Source organism: Oratosquilla oratoria, unplaced genomic scaffold, assembly GCF_046742065.1.
Source record: "Oratosquilla oratoria isolate Oo_2021 unplaced genomic scaffold, ASM4674206v1 SCAFFOLD78, whole genome shotgun sequence".
Lineage (NCBI taxonomy): Eukaryota > Metazoa > Arthropoda > Malacostraca > Stomatopoda > Squillidae > Oratosquilla > Oratosquilla oratoria.
In genome coordinates, this window is record NW_027467742.1 from 190,845 (window position 1) to 217,835 (window position 26,991).

At 40.8% G+C, this 26,991-nt stretch overlaps 1 protein-coding gene across 1 annotated transcript; it reads right to left on the reverse strand.

Moving 5' to 3' along the window:
• Positions 1-1,060: 1,060 nt before the first annotated feature.
• LOC143023994 (uncharacterized) lies at positions 1,061-3,566 on the reverse strand. Its single transcript, XM_076182681.1, has 4 exons — positions 3,061-3,566; positions 2,367-2,572; positions 1,847-1,966; positions 1,061-1,331 (listed from the first exon to the last, which is right to left on the reverse strand). Exons 1-4 carry the CDS (start codon positions 3,215-3,217, stop codon positions 1,269-1,271), a joined length of 546 nt encoding a protein of 181 aa, XP_076038796.1. The 5' UTR covers positions 3,218-3,566; the 3' UTR covers positions 1,061-1,268.
• Positions 3,567-26,991: the final 23,425 nt, after the last annotated feature.

Sequence of the window (26,991 nt, forward strand, 5' to 3'; positions counted from 1 at the left end):
GTGACTTACCAACTAGGCTATCAAGAGAGATATAAGTTCAGCGCAATTTTTTTTTATATATTTGTATGCTCGAGATACATACACATACATGAAATTTTGCGTTCAACTCATCTCCACTATGACAGTACAATTGGGAGTATACAAACGTGGGAAGTATACTTTACCGCGTTTGTATACTTCTAATTATACTATCATAGTGGAGATAGTACTTGGTATTTTTCAAGTACTTTGGGTCTAAGTACAAGTGAAAGTACAAATACAAGTACCACTGATTTTTCAAAATTCAAGCACAAGTACATGAAAAAGATGTACTTAAGACCAAGTACAAGTACATGTACATGTATTCGGACCCAAACTTGACTTTTACATTCCTAAACGTTGTGTCTACTGATCTTGTACAAATTGCACGATTTATCTCTACTTTGCATTACTTTACTTTGTGTAGTCTTGACTGGATTGTCCGGCTTGCCTTATGATTGCTATTTGTGTTTCTATTCGGTTAGGGTTCTTTATTGTCTTGATTGCATATATGCCTAATGTCCTTACTCCACCAGAACGTTTGTCCCTCTCTCTGCCCAAAGGACCTCTGGTGTTGACTCCTTCTCTAGGACATGGGATTCCCTCAATGGGCTTCTTTCTCATGATACTGAGCTATATTGATACCTAGCCTAACCTAACACAATGTAACCTAACTTAATCTAATCTAACCTAAACCTAACTTAACCTTATCTACTCTAACACATTTTAACCGAACCTAATCTGACCTAAACCTAACGTAGCCTGATCTAACCAAACTCAATGCAACCTAACTAATCAAACCAAACAAAAACTTATCAATCCAAGAAGACAGAAGCACCTCTTGATCTACTACAACGACTCTACATCCGCGTCGGGAAAGGCGAAGTCTTTGCCTTCGCGTGTGAGCACCACCTGGGGTGTCTTCAACGTGTAAGGAGTAGAGAAAGGACCGTTTGATAAAGAAAACGTTTATTAAACGCCCCACAAAGGGATAGTTCACTATTGGACGTGAGACCGAAACATGAAGATAAAAACAGTTTCACACAGAAGGGATTTGTACACAACGAATGATAAGCCAATAGGGTTGAGGAGGAGATCATGGTGAGGCATCTGGTCGAGGATATCTTGTCCGTCGAAGAGCAGGCAACTCGAAGGAGATGGAGCCTGGGTCCAACTTCGCTGACCACGATGGCGATGACGACAAAGGCCGTGACGACGAAGACGACGGCGACGGTGACGACTAAAAGAATTTATACTGTGGCATATGTAGCCTCAATACATTCCCTGACCAGGCACCTCATGATGGCGACAGGCTGTAGGGGTTAAGTAAAAGGAGGAGATTAACATCTTAAGATGTACTTAGTTTAATGCTCTCTCTCTCTCTCTCTCTCTCTCTCTCTCTCTCTCTCTCTCTCTCTCTCTCTCTCTCTCTCCCTTTCTCTCTTATTTTCCGTCTAGCCAATTTGTGTGTATGTGTATGTGTGTGTGCGTGCGTGTGTGTGTGGTGAAAATATTTAGGTTAGTCTAGGTAAACGTTCTTGAATATTCTTACTTAGAGAAAACGTGCCTGAATACGTAAACACGGCAAAGGAAACATGGACTGGAAGTGAAGCGTTTATTCCTGACGTTTCGTCTATTGACTTTCCTTTGTCGTGTTTATGCAACTTGTTCACGTGGATTTTCGTTCCTGAATACGCCTTGCAGTGAATCATCCCGGTAGGTACAGGGAGAGGGAAGACAAAGATCCCCCTATCTCCTCGTGCACCCCTCCTATCCCTTCACCCCCACTCTCCCTCCTTCTCTTAATACCACTTTTCTCTCTACTCACGTTGTCCTTGCCATCTACGCAATAGTCGGTAGCATTCTTGATACCGTCGTCATTTGCTTTAGCGATCCAGGCTTTGAACTCCTCCGCGTTGATCGTTACTGAGCCGTTATCCTTGATGATCTGAGGATTGGAAGCAGAGGAAGAACCACATGAACAAGTGAGGATTCTCATTCATTGAAGTGCGCAATGGCAAGGAGGTCCTTGCGGGTGATTGCGATTTTGAGTAGTATCTGACGGGAGTCCCCATCATCCCATCAATAAGATCCTACCCCCCATTCCTACTTACAGCTCCTCGAGTAATCCCTATTTAACCCCATCCGTCCCTCCCTCCCCATTAGCCTCCACAGGTCCCTGTCCCTTTCCAACACATTCCATCCTTCCTCAGGTCCAGACTCACCAGCTTTTCGATGTCCAAATGGCAACGCAGAGGAGACTGCAGTACATGTGGTCTCAGGAACCAATGTGGTCTCTCCCGACCCACCCTCTCGTTCCTCCCTCACAACCTTAGGCCTCGACTCACCAGATTTTTATTTTCCATATAGCAACTTATGGGAGCCCGCAATAGCTCAAAGAACAGCTGAGATGGCTTTAGCCTCGGCGGCTTCGGGACAATCTCGGAGGATTCCACGCACTCTTGGAGATCACCTGCGTCGTGACAGATGGGCAGGTTACGGAGGCAGTACTTTCTTGGTTCCGTGGAGGAATCAAAGGTATTGCTGCAAAACTCTGCAACACGAAGAAGGGACAGGAAATAAAAATATCAGTAGATTTGCATTGAATGACCAAGCACAGCCGACAGAAGACCTTTTGATCCGTGGCAAGAAGGAAAAAATAAACGAAATATGTAAACAAGCAGGCAGATAAAGCAATACAATTAAATAACCACTGGGAAACACGACAACATCAGGACTCCAATCATAGGATGGGCAACACGTAAGGCTGTGTGAACAATGTAAAAAAAAAAAAAAAAAAAAAAAAAAAAAAATTAATGCAGATGAGCCACAGGTACTGGACAACAGGTCTGAAACAGCGAATCTTCACTCGCAAGACGGGCAGAACAAGAGTCTGCAGCGGTATTGTCCATGAGGATAGAAGCGCTGGTAAAGCGCCGGTGCTGATGATGATAGGTAATAAGCTAGGGTCAATGAGGAAGAGGGAAAGGTAATCTGAGATTAGACCAAACCTCGACAGCCTTCTTTCTACTTGGTACCTACCGTCAATCAATTCAGTCATTTTTTCTTTAACGAGACGAGGCACTCTCCAAATAAATCTAGCTAAATCCTTGTAAACATTTGGAAGAGGAGAGGCTTGTCCCTCCACCACCACCAGGAGGAGAAGAAGAAGAGAGAGGTTCTTCCGTGGAGAACTCATGTCGGCTTCCGGCGAGAGATGAACTCGAAGTAGTTCTTCTTATCGGGAAGTTGGATGCTTTTGGACAACGAAGTCCTTTGTGAGATTGAGAGGAACTGGACGGGTTTATATACACCTAGGACCTCAATCCTTCTCTTCCTCCTCCCCTGCATCCCTCCCTCCATCTAACAACCTGTTTCTCCTACGAATCATCCCTATTCACCCCTCCCACCTCCTTGTAATCATATTTGTTTGAGCGCGCAGGCTGCTCTTCCTTTTCCTCCTCCTCCTCTTCCTCACACGTGATCCACTCCTCCTCCCTCTCCTCCTCTTCGTCCTCACACTTCAGCAACTCCATCAACAATGTGCTTCCTACACTTCCTGTACTCATTTTGTCATCGTGGTATTCTATGTTCATTTCGCTCTGTGTCCCTTCCTGTTGCCATTTTCTTTTTTAGCCTATTATGCCTTTGTGATTTGCTTCAGGACTTCGTCTGGCTACCTCCGGGAACATTTATTCAGATTAAGAAAACTCTACACAGAGGTTAGAAAAACGTCTTGATAACTCTATTCAGTATGATAACCCATTGAGTTGTGACGGTTTTTACCCTCCCTTCGTTGTAACCACCTGTACTAAATGCGTCCTTCTCTCGTCCCTCCAAAGCACATTCGCGTATCCTGCACGTTGCCACTACAAAATCATCTTACAGATGCATAGAGTCGCCTCAGAGAACAATACCACCGTTTACCTGAAAGTCGTTTATTTTCCGCACCAAAACAACATCTATATATCTATCAATCTACCTACATACATACATACATACATGTACCAAGGGCTTTCTCCCCTTACAAACGAGGTAGCCAAAATCAAAAGGCATAGATCCACTCCCACACATCTCATCCCCATCTTTCACTCCCATCACTTTCAATTACCGTGTCTCTCCGTAATTACTGGTTTAATTCTGTTTACTGTTCCCTTATATTGTTTTGTATTTCTCCTCTCATTTCCAAATTCTTTCCATCACTTAAGTATGTCTTTTGCCATATATTTTTGTAGAAGCAAGTAATGTTTCTTGATGGGGTGAATTAAGCGTAGTCAAATTTTCTCTTCGCATCTTCAGAATGTTACAGATAATTTGTAAATTTACACCAAGGGACTCCCGCCTAGGATCCTAAATCCTTTCACTCAGTCACTTCCGCTCCGACGTCACTACCTTATCCATCCAATGATCTTGACTGTTACAAATAAGTGCCTCCCCGAAGGGCGTGACTTTTCTCCCATGTACCAATATTTTTTCTCCTCCACCCTTTTCCAATCAGAAAAACAGTTACAACGTCTTAAATAATACTGCTTACACAAGCAATCTCGACATCGAAGCGGAGTGGCTTAGTTTACATATTGTCACATCAGCATTAAAATCAGTACCCTAGCGGTTGTTTATAAACTTTAGACGGTAAGCGAGATTATGCAACTCCTTCGCGACTATTGTTTACCAAATATCTATTTCGTACAAATTAAATTCTCGCCACCTACCCCCCTACCTACCTTACTTGTCTACCTTTATCTACCAGCCTATTACAGGGCTCGACAGCTACCCTTAGTCGTCCCGACCAATTATTTTCTACTATCCTCTTACAGGGCTCGCTAATATATACACTTGAAAAATATCATATACAAGAAGCTAAATATTTAAACTATTTCTGCACAAACTGGCAAAATGGATGGTATCATCAAAGCACATGTCACGCATAACAAAGAAATAAGTAACCCCTACAAAATGCTTAATTGTCAGTAGCATAAAAAAGAAAACAATTCAAGCAGGTATATGTCAGTAGCTTAAAATGTCAGAAACAACAAAAAGACGTACAAAATAATTGTCAAAAATAGATTTGCAAAACTCACTACTTTGATTAAGAACAGCAACATTAGATATAAATGGAAAATATTTTCATCTTTTCAAAGATGCTGAGATAGGTAATATGTTGTGAAAGTTATATACACAGCATAGTATTGTCTCTCCATGATTTCATATTTGTTTCACACACACTTATTTCATTTTTTGTCTAGGACACACACTGCATAAGAATTCTCAATGCTTCACAAAAGAAAATGGTTCAATACTTATTGGAATTGTCCTTACGTATGGTGGGAAAGACATTTCCGAAGTTTTATCTCGTTTGAAATATTTGGTTTCCTGTAAATAGACGAAGGCTTTTCTTTTCTACTCACTGGGCTTTGCCTGTTGGGTCTGTTATTTAGTTCTTACTTTGCAATATTTGGTGTTGTGGCTGGCTTTTTTTTTACACATATTACACCACATTCTTATCCGTGACTAATTACCCTTACCAGGGTTTGGTCCAAATACAGGCGACTGAAGTCGCCTGTACTTGGACCTGGATATTTTTCAAGTACAAGTACAGTCTTTTTGCTCTACACTTAAGGCCAATTTCATACGCATACCATTATAATTAAGTACAAATACTTTACGTGATAGAAAAAAATCCTGTCACATATTTGTAAAGCGCTAGAGATAGGATTTTTCTTATGTACACATTAATGAGTGCACAATTAATAAGTGGGATTCGATATAGAAAAGTCAAGGAAAATTCAACCTTTATTTTCGCACATCTCTGTTTTTATCACAGATTTGCAAAACAACAATATATACTCTATTGATAACTTGAATAGATAATAATTCCTAAGCTGCAAATGCAAATATATACAGTATGTAACATTTGATTATATACAATATATTTGTTTGTACTTGAATGTACTTGGTATTTTTTCAAGTACTTTGGGTCTAAGTACAAGTGAAAGTACAAATACAAGTACCACTGATTTTTCAAAATTCAAGTGCAAGTACATGAAAATATGTACTTAAATCCAAGTACAAGTAAATGTACATGTACTCGACCCAACCTTGACTCTTACATTCCTAAATGTCGTGTCTACTGGTCTTGTACAAAAACCACCATTTGCCTGTACTTTGTATTGTTTTTCTTTGTGTAGTCTTGACTGGATTGTCTGGTTTGCCCTATGTTTTCTTGTTTGTATTTCTGTTTGGTTAGGATAGTTATGGTTTTTTCACTGTCTTGATTGCATATATAGCTGATGTCCTTACTCCACCAGGACGTTTGTCCCTCTCTCTGCCCAAGGATATCTGATGTTGACTCCTTTTCTGAGACATAGGATTCCCTCAATGGGCCTTTGTCTCATGATGCTCAAATATATTGATACCTAGTCTAGCCTAACACAATGTAACCTAACTTAATCTGATCTAACTTAAACCTAACCTGACCTACCATAACACAATGTAACCTAACCTAATCTGACCTAAACTTAACGTAGCCTAATCTAACCTAACCCAGTGTAACCTAACCTAATCAAACCTAACAAAAACTTATCGATCCAAGAAGACTGAAGCACCTCTTTATTTACAACAGCGACTCTACATCCGTGTCAGGAAAGGCGAAGTCTTTGCCTTCACGTTTGAGCACCGCCAGGGGTGTCTTCAACGAGTAAGGAGTAGAGAAAGGACCGTTTGAAAAAGAAATATTCTATTAAACGCCCCACAAAGGGGTAGTCCTCTTTTGGACGTGAGACCGAAACATGAACACAGAAACAGTTTCACAAAGAAGGGATTTATATACAACGAATGATAAGCCAAAAGGGTTGAGGAGATCATGGTGAGGCATCTGGTCGGGGATGTCTTGTCCGTCGAAGAGTAGGCAACTCGAAGGAGATAGAGCCTGGGTCCAACTTCGCTGCCGACGACGACGACGACGACAACAGCGACGGCGACGACTAAAGCAATTTATGGTGCGGGAATCACAACATCAATACATTTATTCACCATACACTTCATGAAGTCCCGTGGCTGTAGGGGTTAAGTAAAAAGAGGATGTACTTCGGAAACTGAACATTTTTGGATATTTCTGACTTGATAGAATACTCATATCCTTTTTGTGTACATGGTCGTTTAATTCTCTCTCACTCTCTCTCTCTCTCTCTCTCTCTCTCTCTCTCTCTCTCTCTCTCTCTCTCTCTCTCTCTCTCTCTCTCTCTCTTTACGTCTAGCCAATTTATGTGTATGCGTATGTGTGTGATTGTCTGCATACGTGTGTGTGTGTGTGTGTGTGTGTGTGTGTGTGTGTGTGTGTGTGTGTGTGTGTGTGTGTGTGTGTGTGTGTGTGTGTGTGTGTGTGTGTGTGTGTGTGTGTGTGTGTGTGTGTGTGTGTGTGTGTGTGTGTGTGTGTGTGTGTGTGTGTGAAAGTATTTAGGTAAGTCTAGGTAAACGTTCTTGAACATTTTTACTTAGAGGAAACATTCTTGAACATATCTCATATTGGATCATCCCGGTAGGTACGGGAAGAAGGAGGACGAAGATCTCCCTATCTCCTCGTGCATCCCTCCTATCCCTTCACCCCCACTCTCCCTCCTTCTCCTCCTTCTCTTAACACCACTTTTCTCTCTACTCACGTTGTCATTGCCACCTAGGCAATCGTCGATCATCTTCCCCGTGAGAACGTCTTTGAAATCGTCGTTATCGGGATTTTTGATGATCCAGGCTTTGAACTTCTTCACGTTGAACGTGACTGACCCATCTTCCTCGATGGTGATCTGAGGTTTACAAGCAGAGGAAGAACCACATGAAAAAGTGAGGACTCTCGTTCATTAAAGTGCGCAATGGCAAGGAGGTCCCTGCGGGTGATTGCGATTTTGAGTAATATCTGACGGAAGTCCCCATCATCCCGTCAATAAGATCCGACCCCCATTCCTACTTACAGCTCCTCCAGTAATCCCTATTTAACCCCATCTCTCCCTCCCTCCCCATTAGTCTCCACAGGTCCACTCCCATCCCCCATCTCCTAATCCATCCTTTCTATTCTTCCTCAGGTCCAGACTCACCAGCTTTTCGATGTCCAAATGGCAACGCAGAGGAGACGTTTGGTCTCAGGGACCAATGTGGTCTCTCCCGACCCACCCTCTCGTTCCTCCCTCACAACCTTAGGCCTCGACTCACCAGATTTTCATTTTCCATATAGCAACGCAGGGGAGCCCCCAGTAGCTCAAAGAGCAGATCATATGGGCTTAGTCTCTGCGGCTTCAGTACAATCTCAGAGGAGTTCGCACATTCTTTGAGGTCATATGCGTCGTCGTGACAGATGGGCAGGTTGCGGAGGCAGTACTTTTCTGGTTCCGTGGATGGATCAGAGGGTGTGCTGCAAATCTCTGCAGCACGAAGAAGGGACAGGAAAAAAAATATATCAGTAGGTTTACGTTGAATGACGAATCACAGCCGACAGGAGACCTTTTGATCCATAGCAAGAAAGAAAAAGGAAACGAAATAGATAAGCAATACAATAAGCAATAAAGCAATAAAATAAGCAATACAATAAGCAATAAGCAATACAATAAGCAATAAAGCAATACAATAAGATAACCACTGGGGACTCCAATCATAGGATGGGCAACACGTAAGACTGTGTGAACAATGGAAAAAAAAAAAAAAAAAAAAAAACATGCACATGAGCCACAGGTGCTGGACAACAGGTCTGAAACAGCGAATCTTCACTCGCAAAATGGGCAGAACAAGGGTCTGAAGCGGTATTGTCCATGATGACACAAGCGCTGGTAAAACATCAGTACTGATGATGATAGGTAATAAGTTAGGGTCGATGACAAAGAGGGAAAGATAATCTGAGATTAGACAAAACCTCGACAGCCTCTTTCTACTTGGTACCTACCGTCAATCAATTCGGTCCTTTTTCCTATGGGAAGAGAAACTCCCAGAAGAAATCTATTTATGCTCGGGAGAAACTTTGGAAGAGGAGGAGGCCTTTGTCCCTCCACCACCACCAGGAGGAGAAGAAGAAGAGAGAGGTTCTTCCGTGGAGAATACATCTCGGCTTCCGGTGAGAGATGAACTCGAAGTAGTTCTTTTTGTCAGGGAATTGAATGCTTTTGGACAACGAAGTCCTTTGTGAGATCGAGAGGAACTGGGAGGGTTTATATACACCCAGGACCTCAATCCTCCTCCCCTGCATCCCTCCCTCCATCTAATAACCTGTTTCTCCTACAAATTACCCCTTGCAGCCCCTCCCACCTCCTTGTAATCATCTTTTTGAGCGCGCAGACTGCTCTTCCTTTTCCTCCTCCTCCCCTTGCTCACACTTCAGCAATTTGAGCTACACGCGATCCACTCCTCCTCTTCTTCCTCATACAGCTGTAAGGACAGGTATTTTGAAGGGATGTTATTTTTGGAATTTCGTTTTATTTATCTATTCATTTATTTGAGTGTTGACTTGAGAGACTGGGTACTATGGAAGTCGTGACGGTTTTATTCAACCAAGAAGCAAAGTAGAAAATAAACCCCTAATAGATCATGAATTTATTTTGTTCTGTGTCTACCCATCAAAATGTGTTGTCAAAGAGCCTTACTATAATCATTGAAGAAAAACATACAATAGGAGGTAGCTACAAATATATTTCAACTAATTTTAGTTCAACTAATCTTAGAGACATTAGAATGTTCTAGAACATAGCGGGCGCACCGTAGCTCCGCCCACCCGTGACGTCACTGATACGTTCGGACGGAGGCATAAACTAGGACCATTAACTTTAAGAGGAATAGGAAAAAGTATCATCTTTCAGTTCAGGATTCCACTAAAGAAATAGTTTAGGGAGAGATTGTAGCAGCTAGGGGGCTGTGTTGAGAAGTGAAATGAAGTTTTACGAAATAGTTTAACAGGGGAGGTTAGTGGTTTACCCATAGATACGAACACATAGCCGTCTCGTTTTTTTTTTTTTTTTTTTTTTTTTTTTTTTTGTGCGCACTGCGCAGCTAAAATTTTAGTCTGATGCCAAAAACTATCCCGATAACAGGTATGTCAGTGCGCTCTGTAAGATTAATGAAAATAAATGTCAATATGTGAGTTAAATGATATAGTAGGTAGATAGTTATCATTATTATTAAGTTTTGAGTCTGATGCCAAGAACTATCCCGATAACAGGGTTTAAGGGAGTGTACTTCACAAACACTTTGCGTGGAAGGAGTTAGACGGTGTCACGCATATATATATACTTTAGCTATGAGGGTGTAATCCTTAGAGTACAATTCTGTCTGTGATCGTTCTCTAATAAGAATACGGGGTTGAAGGTAGACACAGTGCTGGAAGTAGACACAGTGCTAGAAGTAGACACAGTATTGTAAGTAGACTTATACAGTGACCGGAAGGTTGGAGCGTAAATAACCACGTTTTCCCACGTGCCTGTGACCTTACTTATGATGTCCATAAGCAAAAAAAAATGTTATTAAGTATCTCGCATACCCATATATTTTTCATACTGTATGGATCAATAGATTGTCTAGTTGGAGAAAACCACAATATACTTTTGTATTTTCTTACTATATTTTTGCTATAGTATAATAATTAACACACAGGAGCAAACCTAACCAGGAAGGACTGGGTTACCTTAAACAGAGGAAGAGCCAAGGTGGGCAAAACGAGAGAAAATCAACACAAGTGGGGATACTCCAATAGCCCCCAATGTCCCTGTGGCGAAGTACAGACGATGGTCCACGTCCTCCGGGAATGTCCATTGAGTCCCCATTGCTCCGACCAAGACCTTAGGGAAGCAAATGAAACTGCCCTTATATGGACACGGTTCTGGTGCGACAAGATATGATGAACACACAGAAAACCTTCACTTATATTCTTTTATTACCCAACTTGGACATAGGCCTTTTCGCTATCTAGAACCAACCCCGAACGACCTGAGGAAAGGGGACGGAGTCAGACGTGAATAACAAGGAGCAGTTTCCATTTATGGTCAGATATATCCATATAGAAGTTTGGGTGGTGGCAGCGTATACCTTTGAATAATCAAGCTTGATTTTTTATTTCCCAAATCGTCCTTATGTGGGTATCTCTGATCACTCCCATTGGAGGTGCTCTTGGTTAAACACTAATCAATCGACGGCACCACACAGCAACTCCATCAACAATGTGCTTCCTACACTTCCTGTGCTCGTTTTTTCATGGTGGTGTTCTATGCTCACTATGTCCTTTTTCATTACCATTTTTTTCATTAGCCTTTTATGCCATTGCGATTTGCTTCAGGACTTCGTCTGGCTACCTCCGGGAACCTTTATTCAGATCAAGAAAACTCTACACAAAGGTTAGGAAAACGTCTTGATAACTCTTTTCACCTCGATCAGCCGGCTTTGTTCCACCTATCATTTAACTCATTAAAAGATCCTAGTTAGAAAAGTCCTCTTCACATGGTGAATAAGCCATGATAACATATATTGTGAGAAATAAAATCAGTAACAAAGTCAAAGATGAAGATAACTGTTAGTTTACAGAATACCATATAAAAGCTTCCCCGTTAGTTACTATGGTGAAACTAGCAGAGGAATTCACAAGCGGACAGTTGAGCATAAAAATGACGTCAAAATCCACCGGACCTCCACTTATATTTCTTGTTGGATGACTATCTTGAAGATGTAATCACAGGTACCAAGTAGAAATAAGGCTGTCGAGTATTTGTCTAATTTTAGATTATCTTTCCCTCTTTTTCATCGACCCTAGCTTATTACCTATCATCATCAATACCGAAGCTTTACCAGCGCTTCTATCCTCATGGACAATATTGATGCAGACTCTTGTTCTGCCCATCTTGCGAGTGAAGATTTGCTGTGGTGCAGGAACTGTGGCTCATCTCCATGGATTTTTTTTTTCACATTTTTCACACAGTCTTACTGGTTGCCCATATTTTCAGTAGAACCCCGATGGTGTTATGTTCCCCAGTTGGCTATTCTATTGTATTTGTTTTATATTCCTGTTTTTTTAATCTATTTCGTTTCCTTTTTATTTCTTCACCTGACCTTGCTATGGACCAAGAGGTTTCCCGTCGGCTGTGCTTGGTTTTTCAATGCAAATCTACTGATTTTTTTTTTCGTGACCCTTCTCCGTGTTGCAGACTTCTGCGAACAGCCCACTACTCCATCTGACGACCCAGAAAAATCCTGTCGCTCCCTCCTGCCCATTTGTAACGTCGACTTCGAAGTCTGCAAGACATTGCCGAATCCTCTGGAATGTCTTTTGAATCCTACATATCTGGTGAGTAGGGGCCTAAGGTTGTGAGGGAGGAACGAGAGGTGTGGGTAGGGAGAGATCCCACTGGTCCCTGAGGCCACCTATTGCAGCCTCCTTTGCGTTGCCATTTGGACATCGAAAACTTGGTGAGTCTGGACCTGAAGAAGGATGGAAAGGATATGTTGGGATGGGAGTGGACCTGTAGAGACTAAAGGGGAGGGAAGGACAGATGGGGTTAAATAGGGAATACTGGAGGAGCTGTAAGTAGGAATGGGGTGTCGGATCTTATTGATGGGATGATGGGAACTCCCGTCCGATACAACTCAAAATCGTAATCACCCGCAAGGGCCTCCTTGCCATTGCACACTTCAATGAACGAGAGTCTTCACTTATTCATGTGGCTCTTCCTCTGCTTCCAAACCTCAGATCATCAAGGATGGGTCAATCGACGTGGAGGAGTTCACCACATGGATCGAAAGTATTAGTGTCGAGATGGATCTCAGCTCTGCGACCACCGAATGCCTAGGCCCCGATGATAACGTGAGTAGAGAAAAAAGTGGTATTAAGAGAAGGAGGGAGAGTGGGGGTGAAGGGATGGGAGGGATGCACGAGGAGATAAGGAGGTCTTCGTCCTCCCTCTGCCTGTATCTACCACGATGATCCACTGTAAGATGTATTTAGGAAGGTTTCCTCTAAGTAAGTATATTCAAGAACGTTTACCTAGACTCACCTAAATACTTTCACCACACACACACACACACACACACACACACACACACACACACACACACACACACACACACACACACACACACACACACACACACACACACACACACACACACACACACACACACATACACACGCACGCACGCACGCACGCACACACACACACACATACACACACGCGCGCGCGCGCACATACACACATATGCATACACACGTCATATGCATACAGACAAATTGGCTAAAAGAAAATGAGAGAGAGAGAGAGAGAGAGAGAGAGAGCATTACATTTCCATGTACACAAAAGGGATATGAGTATTCTATCAAATCAGAAATATCCAAATTGTCCAGTTTCCGAAGTACATCTTAAGATGTTAATCTTCTTTTAATTAGCCCACACCGCCGAACGACTTCGTGCAGTGCATGGTGGATGCATGTGTTCTGGACTTGACACCCGTGAAATAAGTTGCTTTAGTCGTCGTCGTCGCTGTTGTCGTCATCGTCGTCATGGCCTTTGTCGTCGTCGTCACCCTCGGCGGCGAAGTCGGACCCAGGCTCCATCTCCTTCGTGTTGCCTGCTCTTCGACGGACAAGACATCCTCGACCAGATGCCTCACCATGCTCTCCTCCTCAACCCCATTGGCTTCCAATTCGTTGTGTACAAATCCCTTCTGTGTGAACCTGTTTCGGTCTCATACCCATAAGTGAACTGCCCCTTTTTGGGGCTTTTAGTAAAAAAATTCTTTGTCAAATGGTCCTTTCTCTACTCCTTGTGTTGAAGCCACCCTAGGTGGTTTTCAAACGTGAAGGCAGATAACTATAACTCACTCCTTTCATATTGTGTAGTTTCAGTATTAAGGGGAAATGTTTCTTCGGAATATCAATTATCACTAAGTATGTATCAAAATGACATAAACAATTACAAAGGATTACAAAAGCGGAGCATGCCGACAGGAGACATTTTGGTCCATATCTAGGTCGAATGCGAAAAAAATCATGATAATAATAAATTAATAAATAAAAACTATAATAATGTAAATAACAAATAAAATACATAAATTCATAGGTATAGATAGATAATAAACAAACAGGTAAATAGTAAATAATGATAAATTCACATATAACTAATAATAAATGAAAATCAAACAGACAAATAATAACATAACAAAAACAAATAATATAAGATAAATTATAATCTTTACAGCATCTTGCTTAGGTGTTTATCTAAATGATTCTTAAAGCTTCGAACTGAACTACGAGTACATTGCTCTACCTGTGCAGGAAGTTCATTCCATTCATTAACTACACGGTTGGCGAAGTTGTTTCTACCTACTTTCAAATTCAATCTACTTTCGGACAGTTTGAGACCATTGTTTCTTGTCTGATTCTCATTCAGTGTGAAAATTTTGTCACTTTTGATGTCATTTCCCTTTAGAGTTTTGATTTTAAAGACCTGTATCAAGTCACCTCTGAGTCTACGCTTTTTTAGGGAAAACAGATTTATATGTTTTAGTCGATTTTCGTATGATTTATTTTTGATATTTGGAATAAGTTTTGTGGCTCGCCCTTGTACTTTTTCCAGTCTCTAAATGTCTTTAATGAGATTCGGTGACCTTACGGAAACAGCATATTCCAAATGTGGACGAACTAACGATTTATATAGCTTGTTAATGAGTGATGGACTTTTGAAGTCAAAAGATCCCCCAATCAGTCCTAGAATCTTATTTGCTTTCTCAGAGGCTGAAATACACTGCTTGGATGATTTGAGATCGTTACAGATAATTACGCCGATATCCTTTTCACTATCCACTTTTGTTAACGAAATTCCAAATAACTTGTAATCGTACTTACTGTTATTTTTACCTATGTGTATTACCTTGCATTTACTTGTGTCAAATTTCATTAGCCACTTTTCAGACCATTGCTGTAATTTATTTAAATCTTGCTGAATATCTAACTGTTCTAAGTGATCATTTGCCATTCCTCACAGTTTTGTATCATCAGCAAATTTGGAAACAGTAAATTTTAGTCCATGGTCTATATCATTTATATATACTATGAATAGAAGTGGCCCAAGAACGGAACCCTGAGGAACTCCACCTGTAACATTTTTCCATCTAGAAGCTTTTCCATTTAAAACGACTCTCAGTTTTCGATCATTCAACCAATTACTAGTCCAAATTAATAATGTGGCCGAGCGAATTCATCCGTGATTCATGAATCATTATTGTTTATATTTTTGTGCAAGTGACATTAATGTCATAAGGCATGCATTAACATGAAGAAACCCAACTTTGAGTCTAATAGCCTGAGGAGACGAGTGGTTGTAGTGTATTTTAGGGGATTGTACGATTCTTGTCTCCGTGCCGTGTTAAGTGTATTATTATTGTCCTGTGAAATCACCAAAGATTTTTGTCTATTCCATATGTATCCCCATGGACAGAAGCGATGGTTACTGTCTTCGAAATATTAATATTCTTCCACTGTACAGAAGGACCCTCAAATTTGTTTCAGGTGAAGGGAAACTTGAATCTCCTACGAAAGAGACCTGGGGCAACGGATTGTTTGACTAAGAAACATCGAAACCAGAAACCTTGTTAATCAGATCACCTAGCGACAGAAAAAGTAACTACTTATCTAACCATTTGCCTTTGAAAAGATTCAAATCGTCTGACTTTAGCAAGCTCAAAATAATTCAACTAGACAATTGATCATCTGTAGTAGAGTTTTATTACCAGGATTTTTTCAATCAGATAAAGGATACGCGGAAGAAAGTCATTAAGTTGAGATGAAAGAGGCTATCAAGACGTTTTCTTAACTTCTTTGCAATCCAGAGAGTTTTCTTAATATGAATAAAATTTCCCGACGATACCCAGACGAAGTCGCGAGGCAAATCACTTTGGCACAACAAAAACTAAGAAGGAAAATGGAAATGAGAAGAGACGTAAAACGAGATGAACACAGAATACCATAAAGACAAAACGAGTAGAGAGTGTAAGAACCACATTGTTGAGTGTGAGGAGGAAATAGAGGAGGAGTTGATCACGTGTAGCTCAAATTGCTGGAGTTTGAGGAAGAGGAGGGAGGGGAGAAGGAGGAGCACCTTGCGGGCATAGACAGATATGGTTACGAGGGAGTAGGAAGGGTGGAGAGGGGTAATTGAATGCGAGAAACAGGTCGTTAGGTGGAGGGAGGGATGCAGGAGAGGAGGAAGAGGAGTGAGGTCCTGGGTTTATATAAACCCGTCCAGACCCTCTCGATCTCATAAAGGAGTTCGTTGTCCAAAAGCATCCAAGTCCCCGAGAAGAAGAACTACTTCTAGTTCATCTCTCACCGGAAGCCGACATGGGTTCTCCAAGGAAGAACTTCTCTCTGCTTCTCCTCCTGGTGGTGGCGATGGTGGTGGAGGGACAAGAGCTTCTAGGATATCGGGTTCTTCGACGTCGTCTTTTTAGAGCCGCTGTCGACAAGTTTGAAGGTAGGTACCAACTTAAAATAAGGTTGTCGAGTATTTGTCTAATCTTAGATTATCTTTCCCTCTTTTTCATCGACCCTAGCTTATTACCTATCATCATCAGTACCGAAGCTTTACCAGGGCTTCTATCCTCATGGACAATACCGCTGCAGACTCTTGTTCTGCCCATCTTGCGAGCGAAGCTTTGCTGTTTCAGACCTGTGGTTCAGGACCTGTAGCTCATTTGCATGGATTTTTTTCACATTTTTCACACAGTCTTACTGGTTGCCTATATTTTTAACGGAGCCACGATAATGTTATGTTCCCCAGTTGGGAACTTTATTGTATTTGTTTCACCTTCATGTTTGTTTATTAATTTCATTTCATCTTTATTTCTTCACCCGACCTTGCTATGGACCAAAGGGTTTCCTGTCGGCTGTGCTTGCTTATTCAACGTAAATCTACTGATTTTTTTTTTCGTGTCCCTTCTCCGTGTTGCAGAGTTCTGCAGCCTCTCCGATCAAGCCACGGAACCAGAAAATTACTGTCGCGTCCTCCTGCCCATTTGTAACGTCGACTTCGAAGTTTGCAAGACATTGCCGAAACCTCCGAAATGCCTTTTGAGACCTGAATATCTGGTGAGTAGGGGCCTAAGGTTGTGAGGGAGGAACAAGAGGGTGGGTAGGGAGAGATCCCATTGGTCCCTGAGGCCACCTATTGCAGTCTCTTTTGCGTTGCCATTTGGACATCGAAAACTTGGTGAATCTGGACCTGAGGAAGGATAGAAAGGATATGTTGGGGGATGGGGGATGGGAGTGGACCTGTGGAGACTAATGGTGAGGGAAGGACAGATGGGGTTAAATAGGGATTACTGGAGGAGCTGTAAGTAGGAATGGGGTGTCGGATCTTATTGATGGGATGATGGGGACTCCCGTCCGATACAACTCAAAATCGCAATCACCCGCAAGGGCCTCCTTGCCATTGCACACTTCAATGAACGAGAGTCTTCACTCATTCATGTGGCTCTTCCTCTGCTTCCAAACCTCAGATCATCAAGGATGGGTCAATCGACCAGAGCGAGTTCGAGAACTGGATCAACAGACTCGAAGACGCTGCACTCAAGGCTTATCTTCTCACTGATGAGACCCCCGATTGCTACGCTTCCTTTGGAGACGTGAGTAGGGAGAAAAGTGGTATTAAGAGAAGGAGGAGAAGGAGGGAGAGTGGGGGTGAAGGGATAGGAGGGATGCACGAGGAGATAAGGAGGTCTTCGTCCTCCCTCTGCCCGTATCTACCAGGATGATTCACTGTAAGATGTATTTAGGAAGGTTTCCTCTAAGTAAGTATATTCAAGAACGTTTACCTAGACTCACCTAAATACTTTCACCACACACACACACACACACACACACACACACACACACACACACACACACACACACACACACACACACACACACACACACACACACACACACACACACACACACACATACACACACACACACACACACACACACACACACACACACACACACACAAACACACACACACACAAACACACACACACACACACAAACACACACACACACAAACACAAACACACACACACACACACATGCATACACACATACGCATACAGACAAATTAGCTAAAAGAAAAATGAGAGAGAGAGAGAGAGAGAGAGAGAGAGAGAGAGAGAGAAAGCATTACATTTCCATGTACACAAAAGGGATATGAGTATTCTATCAAATCAGAAATATCCAAATTGTCCAGTTTCCGAAGAACATCTTAAGATATTAATCTTCTCCTTTTACTTAGCCCGAACAGCCGAACGACTTCGTGCAGTGCATGGTGGATAAATGTGTTGCGGGCGTGAGTCCCTAACCATAAATTGGTTTAGTCGTCGCCGTCGCTGTTGTCGTCGTCGCCGTCGATGTTGTCGTCGTCGCCGTCATGGCCTTTGTCGTCGTCGTCGCCGTCGGCGCCGAAGTCGGACCCAGGCTCCATCTCCTTCGTGTTGCCTGCTCTTCGACGAACAAGACATCCTCGACCAGCTGCCTCACCATGCTCTCCTTCTCAACCCCATTGGCATATAATTTGTTGTGTACAACTCCCTGCTGTGTGAACCTGTTTCTGTCTTCATGTTTCGGTCTCATATCCAAAAGTGGACTGCCCCCTTTGTGGGGCTCTTAATGAAAATTTTCTTTATCAAACTGTCCTTTCTCTACTCCTTACACGTCGAAGACACCCCAGGCGTTGCTCACACGCGAAGGCAAAGACTTCGCCTTTCCTGACGCGGGTGTAGAGCTGTTGTAGTAGATCAAGAGCTGCTCCTGTCGTCTTAGTTCGATAAGGTTTTGTTAATTTATGTTAGGTTAGATTAGGTTAAATTACATTAAATTAGGTTAGGTTAAGTTGTGTTAGGGTAGATGAGGTTAGGTTTAGGTTAGATTAGGTTAAATTACATTAAATTAGGTTAGGTTAAGTTGTGTTAGGGTAGGTGAGGTTAGGTTTAGGTTAGATTAGATTAAGTCAGGCTACATTGTGTTAGGTTAGGCTAGGTATCAATATATCTTAGAATCATGAGAAAGAAGCCCATTGAGGGATTCCCATGTCCTAGAGAGGGAGTCACTACCAGAGGTCCTTCGGACAGAGAGAGGGACGAACGTCCAGGTGGAGTGAGGTCATCAACTATATATGTAATCAAGATAGTACAGAACCCTAAGTATCCTAACCGGACATAAACACATTTAGCAAACATAAGACAAGCCGGACAATCCAGTCAATATTACGCAAAGAAAAGCAATACAAAAAAGAGGCAAATGCTGCCATTTGCACAGGACTAGTAGACACGACGCTTAGGAATGTAAGAATCAAGGTTGAACCCAAGTATATGTACTTTTACTTGTATTTATACTTGGACTTGGACTTGGATTTTCATGTAGTTGTGTTTGTACTTGAAGTTTGAAAAATCAGTTGTACTCGAAAAATACCAAGTACATTAAAGTACAAACAAATATATTGTATATAATCAAAAGTTATATACGTGTGTATTTCCAGCTCATGGATTATTACTTATTCAAGTTATTAATATTATCACGTCCTTAGAGTGAATAGAATCCTGTGGTTGTGCTATGTCATGCCCTTGTGTGAATAAAGTCTCCTGTTTGTATTTTAAAGGCACGTCTTGCGTGAATGTGATGTGTTGTGTATTCTCATGAATGTTGTTATTGTCACTTGCGGAAAAAATGTATGTCTCTCATAATAGGTATGTGTGTATATAGAGATGTATGTTATAAAGTAAACCATTCCGCAATGCCTGTCTGTTGGGGAGCGCTTCGAATACGTTGTCAGATGGTGCCAAGTTCAGAAAACGTTACATAATTTGGCGCGAAAACATGTTCTTCTTTCCTATTAGTTAGAAGTAGCTGAACGGTCTAGTTTAAGTACGTATCGACATCCAGCAAACGTGACCACTAATACCCGGGCTATATAAGGCCGGACAGAGAGGACCCGAGCAGCGACGACAGAGAAGCACGGAAACAAAGACAAGCAGAGAATAGAAAGCCTAATCAAGTCTTGTTCAGATACATTCGCTGTCCACTTCAGTACGGGACTTTTATCTCGCGGGCAGCAGCCAATGCCAGCCGTATGACGTGTCGTAATAATATTCGCATCATAAAATATAGTCACCGCTTATATCGATCGTTCTCTTTTTCACCCGCGAATTTTGAAAACCACAGAGAATGGGATTAAGGGCGCATTTGGGAGAATGTAAAAACACAGGGGCGACTACAATAAATATAATCAAGACGCCGATATGGCAGCGTCGCGAATCCACTTGCTCCTTATGACGCCTACGTGTGCGGCACCGTATGGAAGGGGTTAATCAATTCCTACGTAGAAATCCTCTACCCGTCGTTTAAACACAAGCAGTCCCTTGGATCTCCTTCGATTACATTTAACAAGTTTCAAGAAAACAAGCCTTGCAAAGATTAAGGATAATAAGAAGAAATTCTAGTTAGAAATTAAAAATAGATTCGAAGCTCTAAGAACCAAGGAGGACAGGGTAGAAGATATTAATTTGAATTTAGTGAATACCATTAGGGAATCGGTAGAGAAAGTAGGAAGTACAAAAACATTGGAGAGAACAAGTACTCCAAAGCTACAAATGACCTAATTAAAAAAGAAACATGCAGATTAAAAACAGGAGAGACGAAATAGAAAGAGTAGAACTAAACAAGATTATCAACAAAAGGCAGAGATTAGAGAAAAGAAAGAGAAACATGGATGAAATAGAGGAAACTATTCCGAAAGGTAAAAGTATTAAAGTGACTGAGTGCAGACATGCTTTAGGAAGACAGCAAATGGTATGTTTGAAAGATAGAAATGGAGAAATAATTAAATGTAGAGACAAAATGGTAAAAAGAGTAGAAGAATTTTACCAAGAGCTTTACTCGTCGAAGACCGTAGTTGAGTCAGTAAATTCATGTGTAGACGTTAGTAGTGTACCAGAGATTACAAAGAAAAGTAGAATTTACTCCAAAAACTATGAAACGAGGGAAAGCACCTGGGAAAGATGGTATATCAATAGATCTGTTGAAAGACGTAGGGAAATTAGTTCATATTAAATTAGCTCAGTTGTACACCCAGTGCTTACGTCAAGAAAGCGTCCCTGATGCGTGGTGCAATGCTACAGTGATTTTGCTTCATGAAAAAGGAGACCGGAAGGACCTTAGTAACTATCGACCGATTAGCTTGCTATCAAACGTATATGAAATATTCTCCAAGATCATTACAAATAGACTAAGTAAAGTTTTAGATGGAATCCAACCGAGAGAACAGGCAGGCTTTAGGAGCGGATATTCGACCCTAGACCATTTGCAGGCGATAAATCAACTAATCGAGAAAACGACAGAATACAATTTACCTCTGTGTTTACCTTTTGTAGATTACGAGAAGGCATTTGACTCGGTAGAACAAATAGCAATACTAAACTCGCTACGCATACAGGGTACAATCGAACAGATCGTAAAAGTTTTAGAAACGATTTATGCGAAAAGTATCGCTATAATTCGACTACATAAAGATACAGAAAAGATCAAGATCGAGAAAGGAGTACGACAAGGCGATACAATTTCACCCAAATTATTTACAGCTTGTTTGGAAAATATTTTCAGAAGGTTGAGTTGAGAAAAGAAAGGTTTGAATATTAATGGCGAATATTTGAACCACCTAAGATTTGCGGATGACATTATTCTTATTTCAGAAAGAGCAGAAGACTTGCATGATATGCTGAGCGATCTAAACAAAGAAAGTCTCAATGTAGGTTTAAAAATTAATAAAAGTAAAACCAAAGTAATGTTCAACACGAAAGTTCAAAGTAAAAAGATTGTAATTGATGGTGAGAGTCTTGAGGAAGTTGAAGAGTATATTTATTTAGACCAGATGGTGAAGGTGACGAAAGATCATGATAATGAAATAAAAAGACGCATTACAATTGGTTGGGAAGTGTTTGGTGAATATAATAAAATCCTGAGAGGCTCTCTACCTTTATGTTTGAAACGTAAAGTTTACAATCAATGCATTCTACCAGCAATAATCTTGGAAACTGACGAGGGCGATGGAAACAAAGCTAAGGACTGCACAGAGGAGAATGGAGAGATCAATTATGCGAATAACGCTGAGAGACCGAAAGAGAGCAAGTTAGGTGAGAGAGCAGACTAGAGTGAAAGATATTGTGGAGGCAATAAGAGAGAGGAAGTGGAATTGGGCAGGTAAGTTAGTGCAAACGACTGATGAGCGATGGAACAAGTGTGTAACTGAGTGGACGCCGCGAGATAGGAAGTGTGGAAGAGGGAGACCAGACAGAAGGTGGAGAGACGAGATCGAGAAGTTTACAGGAGTGACGTGGCAGAGGATGGCACGGTCGTGTGATTCATGGAATGCTATGACGGAGGCCTTTGTTCAGCAGTGGACTCAGGATGGCTGATTTGATTGATTGAATTCATAGAAGCCCGTGTATGGAATCTTCCAGTGAAGATACAAGTCTTCGCCATACGAGCTGTTTCGGATATCATCTCAACGACTGCCAGAAAGCTAAGTACGTCCTTCTGCCTTCTCCTTCTGTTACAAATCTACAAACAAGTCTATCTCCGAGGTGTCTTCTCCCGGACTATCAGAATATTATACGTCTGGCAATCGATTTTCTCCAAATCACCCATTAGTGAAAAAATTGAAAGGCGCGGTCCAGACGACTTAAGTTGGCGCGTTACCGGAACCAAGACTCAATATTGCTCTCTCTGTCTGTCAGTGCGTGCAGCATTCAGACGCATTACTACCTGCCATATCTGGTCAAATTGAATCCATTTGAATATTTATGCTTATTACAAAAGATTACAAAGGAGGAGCATGCCGACAGGAGACCTTTATGTCCATAACTAGGGCGGATGGGAAAAAATTATAATAATGATAAATAGATAAATAAATAAATAGAAAAATATAACAACACAAATAATAATAAAAAAATAAATAAATGCATAGGTATAGTTAACTGATAAACAAACAGGAAAATTGTAAATAATAATATATTGACAGATAAATAATAATAGATAAAATCAAACAAATAATAATAAACAGACAAATAATGATAAACAATATGAAATTAATAACAGGCATTGCAGCATCTTGCTTAGGTGTTTATTTAAACGAATCTTAAGGCTTCGAACTGAACTACATTTCACTGCCTCTGCAGGAAGTCTATTCCATTCATTAACTACACGGTTGGCGAAGTTGTTTCTACCCAATTCCACATTAAATCTATTTCCTGGCAGTTGAGACCATTATTTCTTGTCGGATTCTCGTTCAGTGTGAAAATTGTGTCACTTTTGATGTTTCTAATCCCCTTTAGAATCTTAAAGGCCTGTATCAAGTCACCTCTGAGTCTTCGCTTTTTTAGGAAAACATATTCATATGTTTTAGTCAATTTTCGTATGATTCATTTTTTATAGCTATAATCAGTTTTGAGGCTCGCTGTTGTACTTTTTCCAGTCTGTTAATGCCCTTAATGAAATTCGGTTACCTTATGGAAACGGCACATTCCAATTATGGACGAACTAACTATTTAAATAGCTTGTCAATAAGAAATGGACTTTTGAAGTCAAAAGATCCCCCAATCAGTCCTAGAATCTTATTTGCTTTCTCAGAGGCTGAAATACACTGCTTGAATGATTTGAGATCGTTACTGATAATTACGCCGAGATCCTTTTCACTATCCACTTTTGTTAACGAATTTCCAAATAACTTGTAATCGTACTTACTGTTATTTTTACCTATGTGTATTACCTTGCATTTACTTGTATTAAATTTTATTAGCCACTTTTCAGACCATTGCTGTAGTTTATCTAAATCTTGCTGAATATCTAATTTGTTTAAGTGGTCATTTGCCATTCCTCACAGTTCTGTATCATCAGTAAATTTGGAGACAATAGATTTTAGTCCGTTTAGTCATTTATGTATACTATGAATAGAAGTACCCCAAGAACAGAACCCTGAGGAACTCCACTCATAATATTTTTCCATCTAGAAGTTTTACCATTTAGAACAACTTTGTTTTCGATCATTCAACCAATTACTAGTTCAACTTAATAGGCTACCACTTATTCCTTGTAAAGCTAATTTAATAAATAGTCTTTCGTGGGGGACGGTATCAAAAGCTTTTGCAAAGTCCAGATATATCAAATCCATATTGCTTCTTTCGTCATAATTCGAGATGACTGTGTTGTAGAATTCGAGTAAGTTAGTCACGCAAGAACGTTTTCGTCTGAATCCATGCTGGATATCATTTATCAAACAGTTACTTTCTAAATGATGTTCTATAGCATCTCTGGTGTTTCTATCATTTTTCCCACGATTGAAGTCAATCTTATACTTTATTCATTCATTGTGTTTGTGCATTTTTACATTTTCTTATGTATATGTATTATAAGTGTTTTATCACTGTAAATAATAATTTATTTCAACGAAGATTTTAATTATCCTGCCTGAACTCTCTGTCACTCGTTCGAACTGCGTACGTCCCTATTCTCTCTCTCTCTCTCTCTCTCCCTCTCTCTCTCTCTCTTTCTCTCTCTCTCTCTCTATATATATATATATATATCTTCGTGTGTTGAGTTGGAGTTTCGTATCCATCGCTCGCCACCAGAATGAATGTAGAGATGTTGTTTTGTAGGAATAGTAGAGTTTTTGCTTCGAAGGGAATGGTAGTGTTGAAGTTTCATTCCACCGCTGCCACCAGAATATAGATTTGTTGTTGTTGAGTTTGAAGACGTTTGTGGTTTTTGTCTTTTATTCCTCTTCCTCTAGACTGAACTACATTCGCAGAGCATATCACAAGGAAAATTCTGGCAGTTGCCAATGGTTATATTTACATGTACATTGTGGCTGTTGCCACTACAGTTAGATATATATAATTTAGTTTTTACTATCTGCTCATTCACTCACCCACTCCGTCTCGCCATGTCTTTCTGTTCTGTACCACCTCCTCCCATTCTCTTGGTTCTATTCTGCATATCTGCAAATCTTCAGCGCATCTCTTCCAGTCTTTTCTAGGTCGTCCAATTGGTCGTCTTCCACGCACTCTACTATTGACCACTTTCTTTGGCCGTCTATCTTCTTGCATCCTTGTAACATGATCTGCCCATTTTGATATTTTTAATCCTATTACATTTTTAATATGTGGTTGCTTTGTTTGTTCTCGAACTTCCCAGTTATATCTTATTCTCCATTCTTGCCTTTGGTTGTCATACACGGGTCCTAAAATTCTCCGTAAAATCTTATTTTCAAGAACTTCAAACTTCTTCTCCATAGGTTTCGTAAGGGCCCATGTTTTGCAGCCATACAATATGACTGGTCTCACTATTGAATTGTACAGTCTCGGTTTTGTTGTTCCTGATATTGACCTTTTCTAAACGATTCTATTAGGCTGCAGTAACATCGATTTCCTGCTCCAATTCTGGCTTCCACTTCCTGTTTCATTCTTCCGTCACTGGTCACCTTAACTCCTAAGTATTCAAAATCTTCAACACTCTATGCCCATCCCCGCAATCTGTACCCTTTCTGGAATATTAGACTCTCTTGCTATCTTCATTACCTTTGCCTTACTCTCACTGATCTTGAGTCCAACACTTTCTGCAGATTCTTTAAAAAGCGCCGCCAGGTTTTCCATTTATGCCTGATTCTTTATCATCATGTCAACGTCGTTAGAGTACGCTAATAGTTTTATGGTTATATCTTCCAATTTTATTCCTTCGTTTCTCCCATTCGTACTACCTCTGATTACTTTTTCCATTGCCAAGTTAAATAACAGAGATATGCATCCTTGTTTTAGGCCCTCTCCTATCTGAAAAGGTGATGTAGATTTACTCCATCTTACTACACTATTTGTGTTCTTATAGAATGCTTTTGTTAATCTGATGTTCTTATGTGGTACATCGGTTGTAGATGTTATATCTTATTACAGACACTTCATCAGGGCTCTTGTAGTCTATATCATTCTTATGATTTTACAGAATTACCGAAATGTCACGAAAGGTAACTTAGAAGAAAAGTATTCTGATTTCAAAACAAAAACCTGTGCCAAGGCCCTCTTCCCCCCTTATAAGGAGGGTAGCCAAGTCAAAAACATGCACCCACTCCCACCCATTCTACTTTCATCCACCACCCATTGTTTTTCTCTCAGCTAAGGTTTGGGTGGACGAAAAAGTCATCCCTGTCTCCCGCCCACTACCCGGGTCAGATGCAATGCATCAAGACACAAAAATGCTGACAGTAACTAATGAAACTCTAGGAGTGGAAATAGTCAAAGGGACATAAGAGAAATTACGCCTTTGTAGTGATTCGAAATGAAGGCGAGAGTAGAGGAAAATATTAAGAAAAAATAGTAAGAGAATGAGAACCAGAGGAGTAATCGACTAGTGGGATTATATAGAAGCTAGGAGTAACGCCAATGGGGTAGTCAGACGGCGCGGCGTAGCAATGAGTCGTGGGTAAGACTGGAGAGGATTTACAACAGGATATGGGAGGTGCGGGCGATGCAAAGTATCTACATTACAACAGCGAGGAATTACAGGGAAAGATCCACAGGAACAATCTGCGCAGTTAAGGGCAAAGAAAACAATGGTCGAGAAGGTGGAAGTTGCAGCAAGAAAGAGGAAATATTTTAAAGTTTTTTGAGCGTTAAGAAACAGTCAATAGAGGATTTAACAAGTTACAATGAACAAGTGTATATTTTTCCTATAGTGGTGGATTTCCTAGGTGTTGATGCAATAGAAAACTATCTTTGGCTGTACGTGGTTCAATTTGAAATCGTTTTAAGCATAATCCGTGATACAGTAGCCAACGAATACAATTATGTTAAATTATACCTTCACCGTTTATCTATTTATTTATTTATTTATTTTAGATATTAATTCATTATTTTATTTTTTCTCACGGTACTTCATCCATTTTT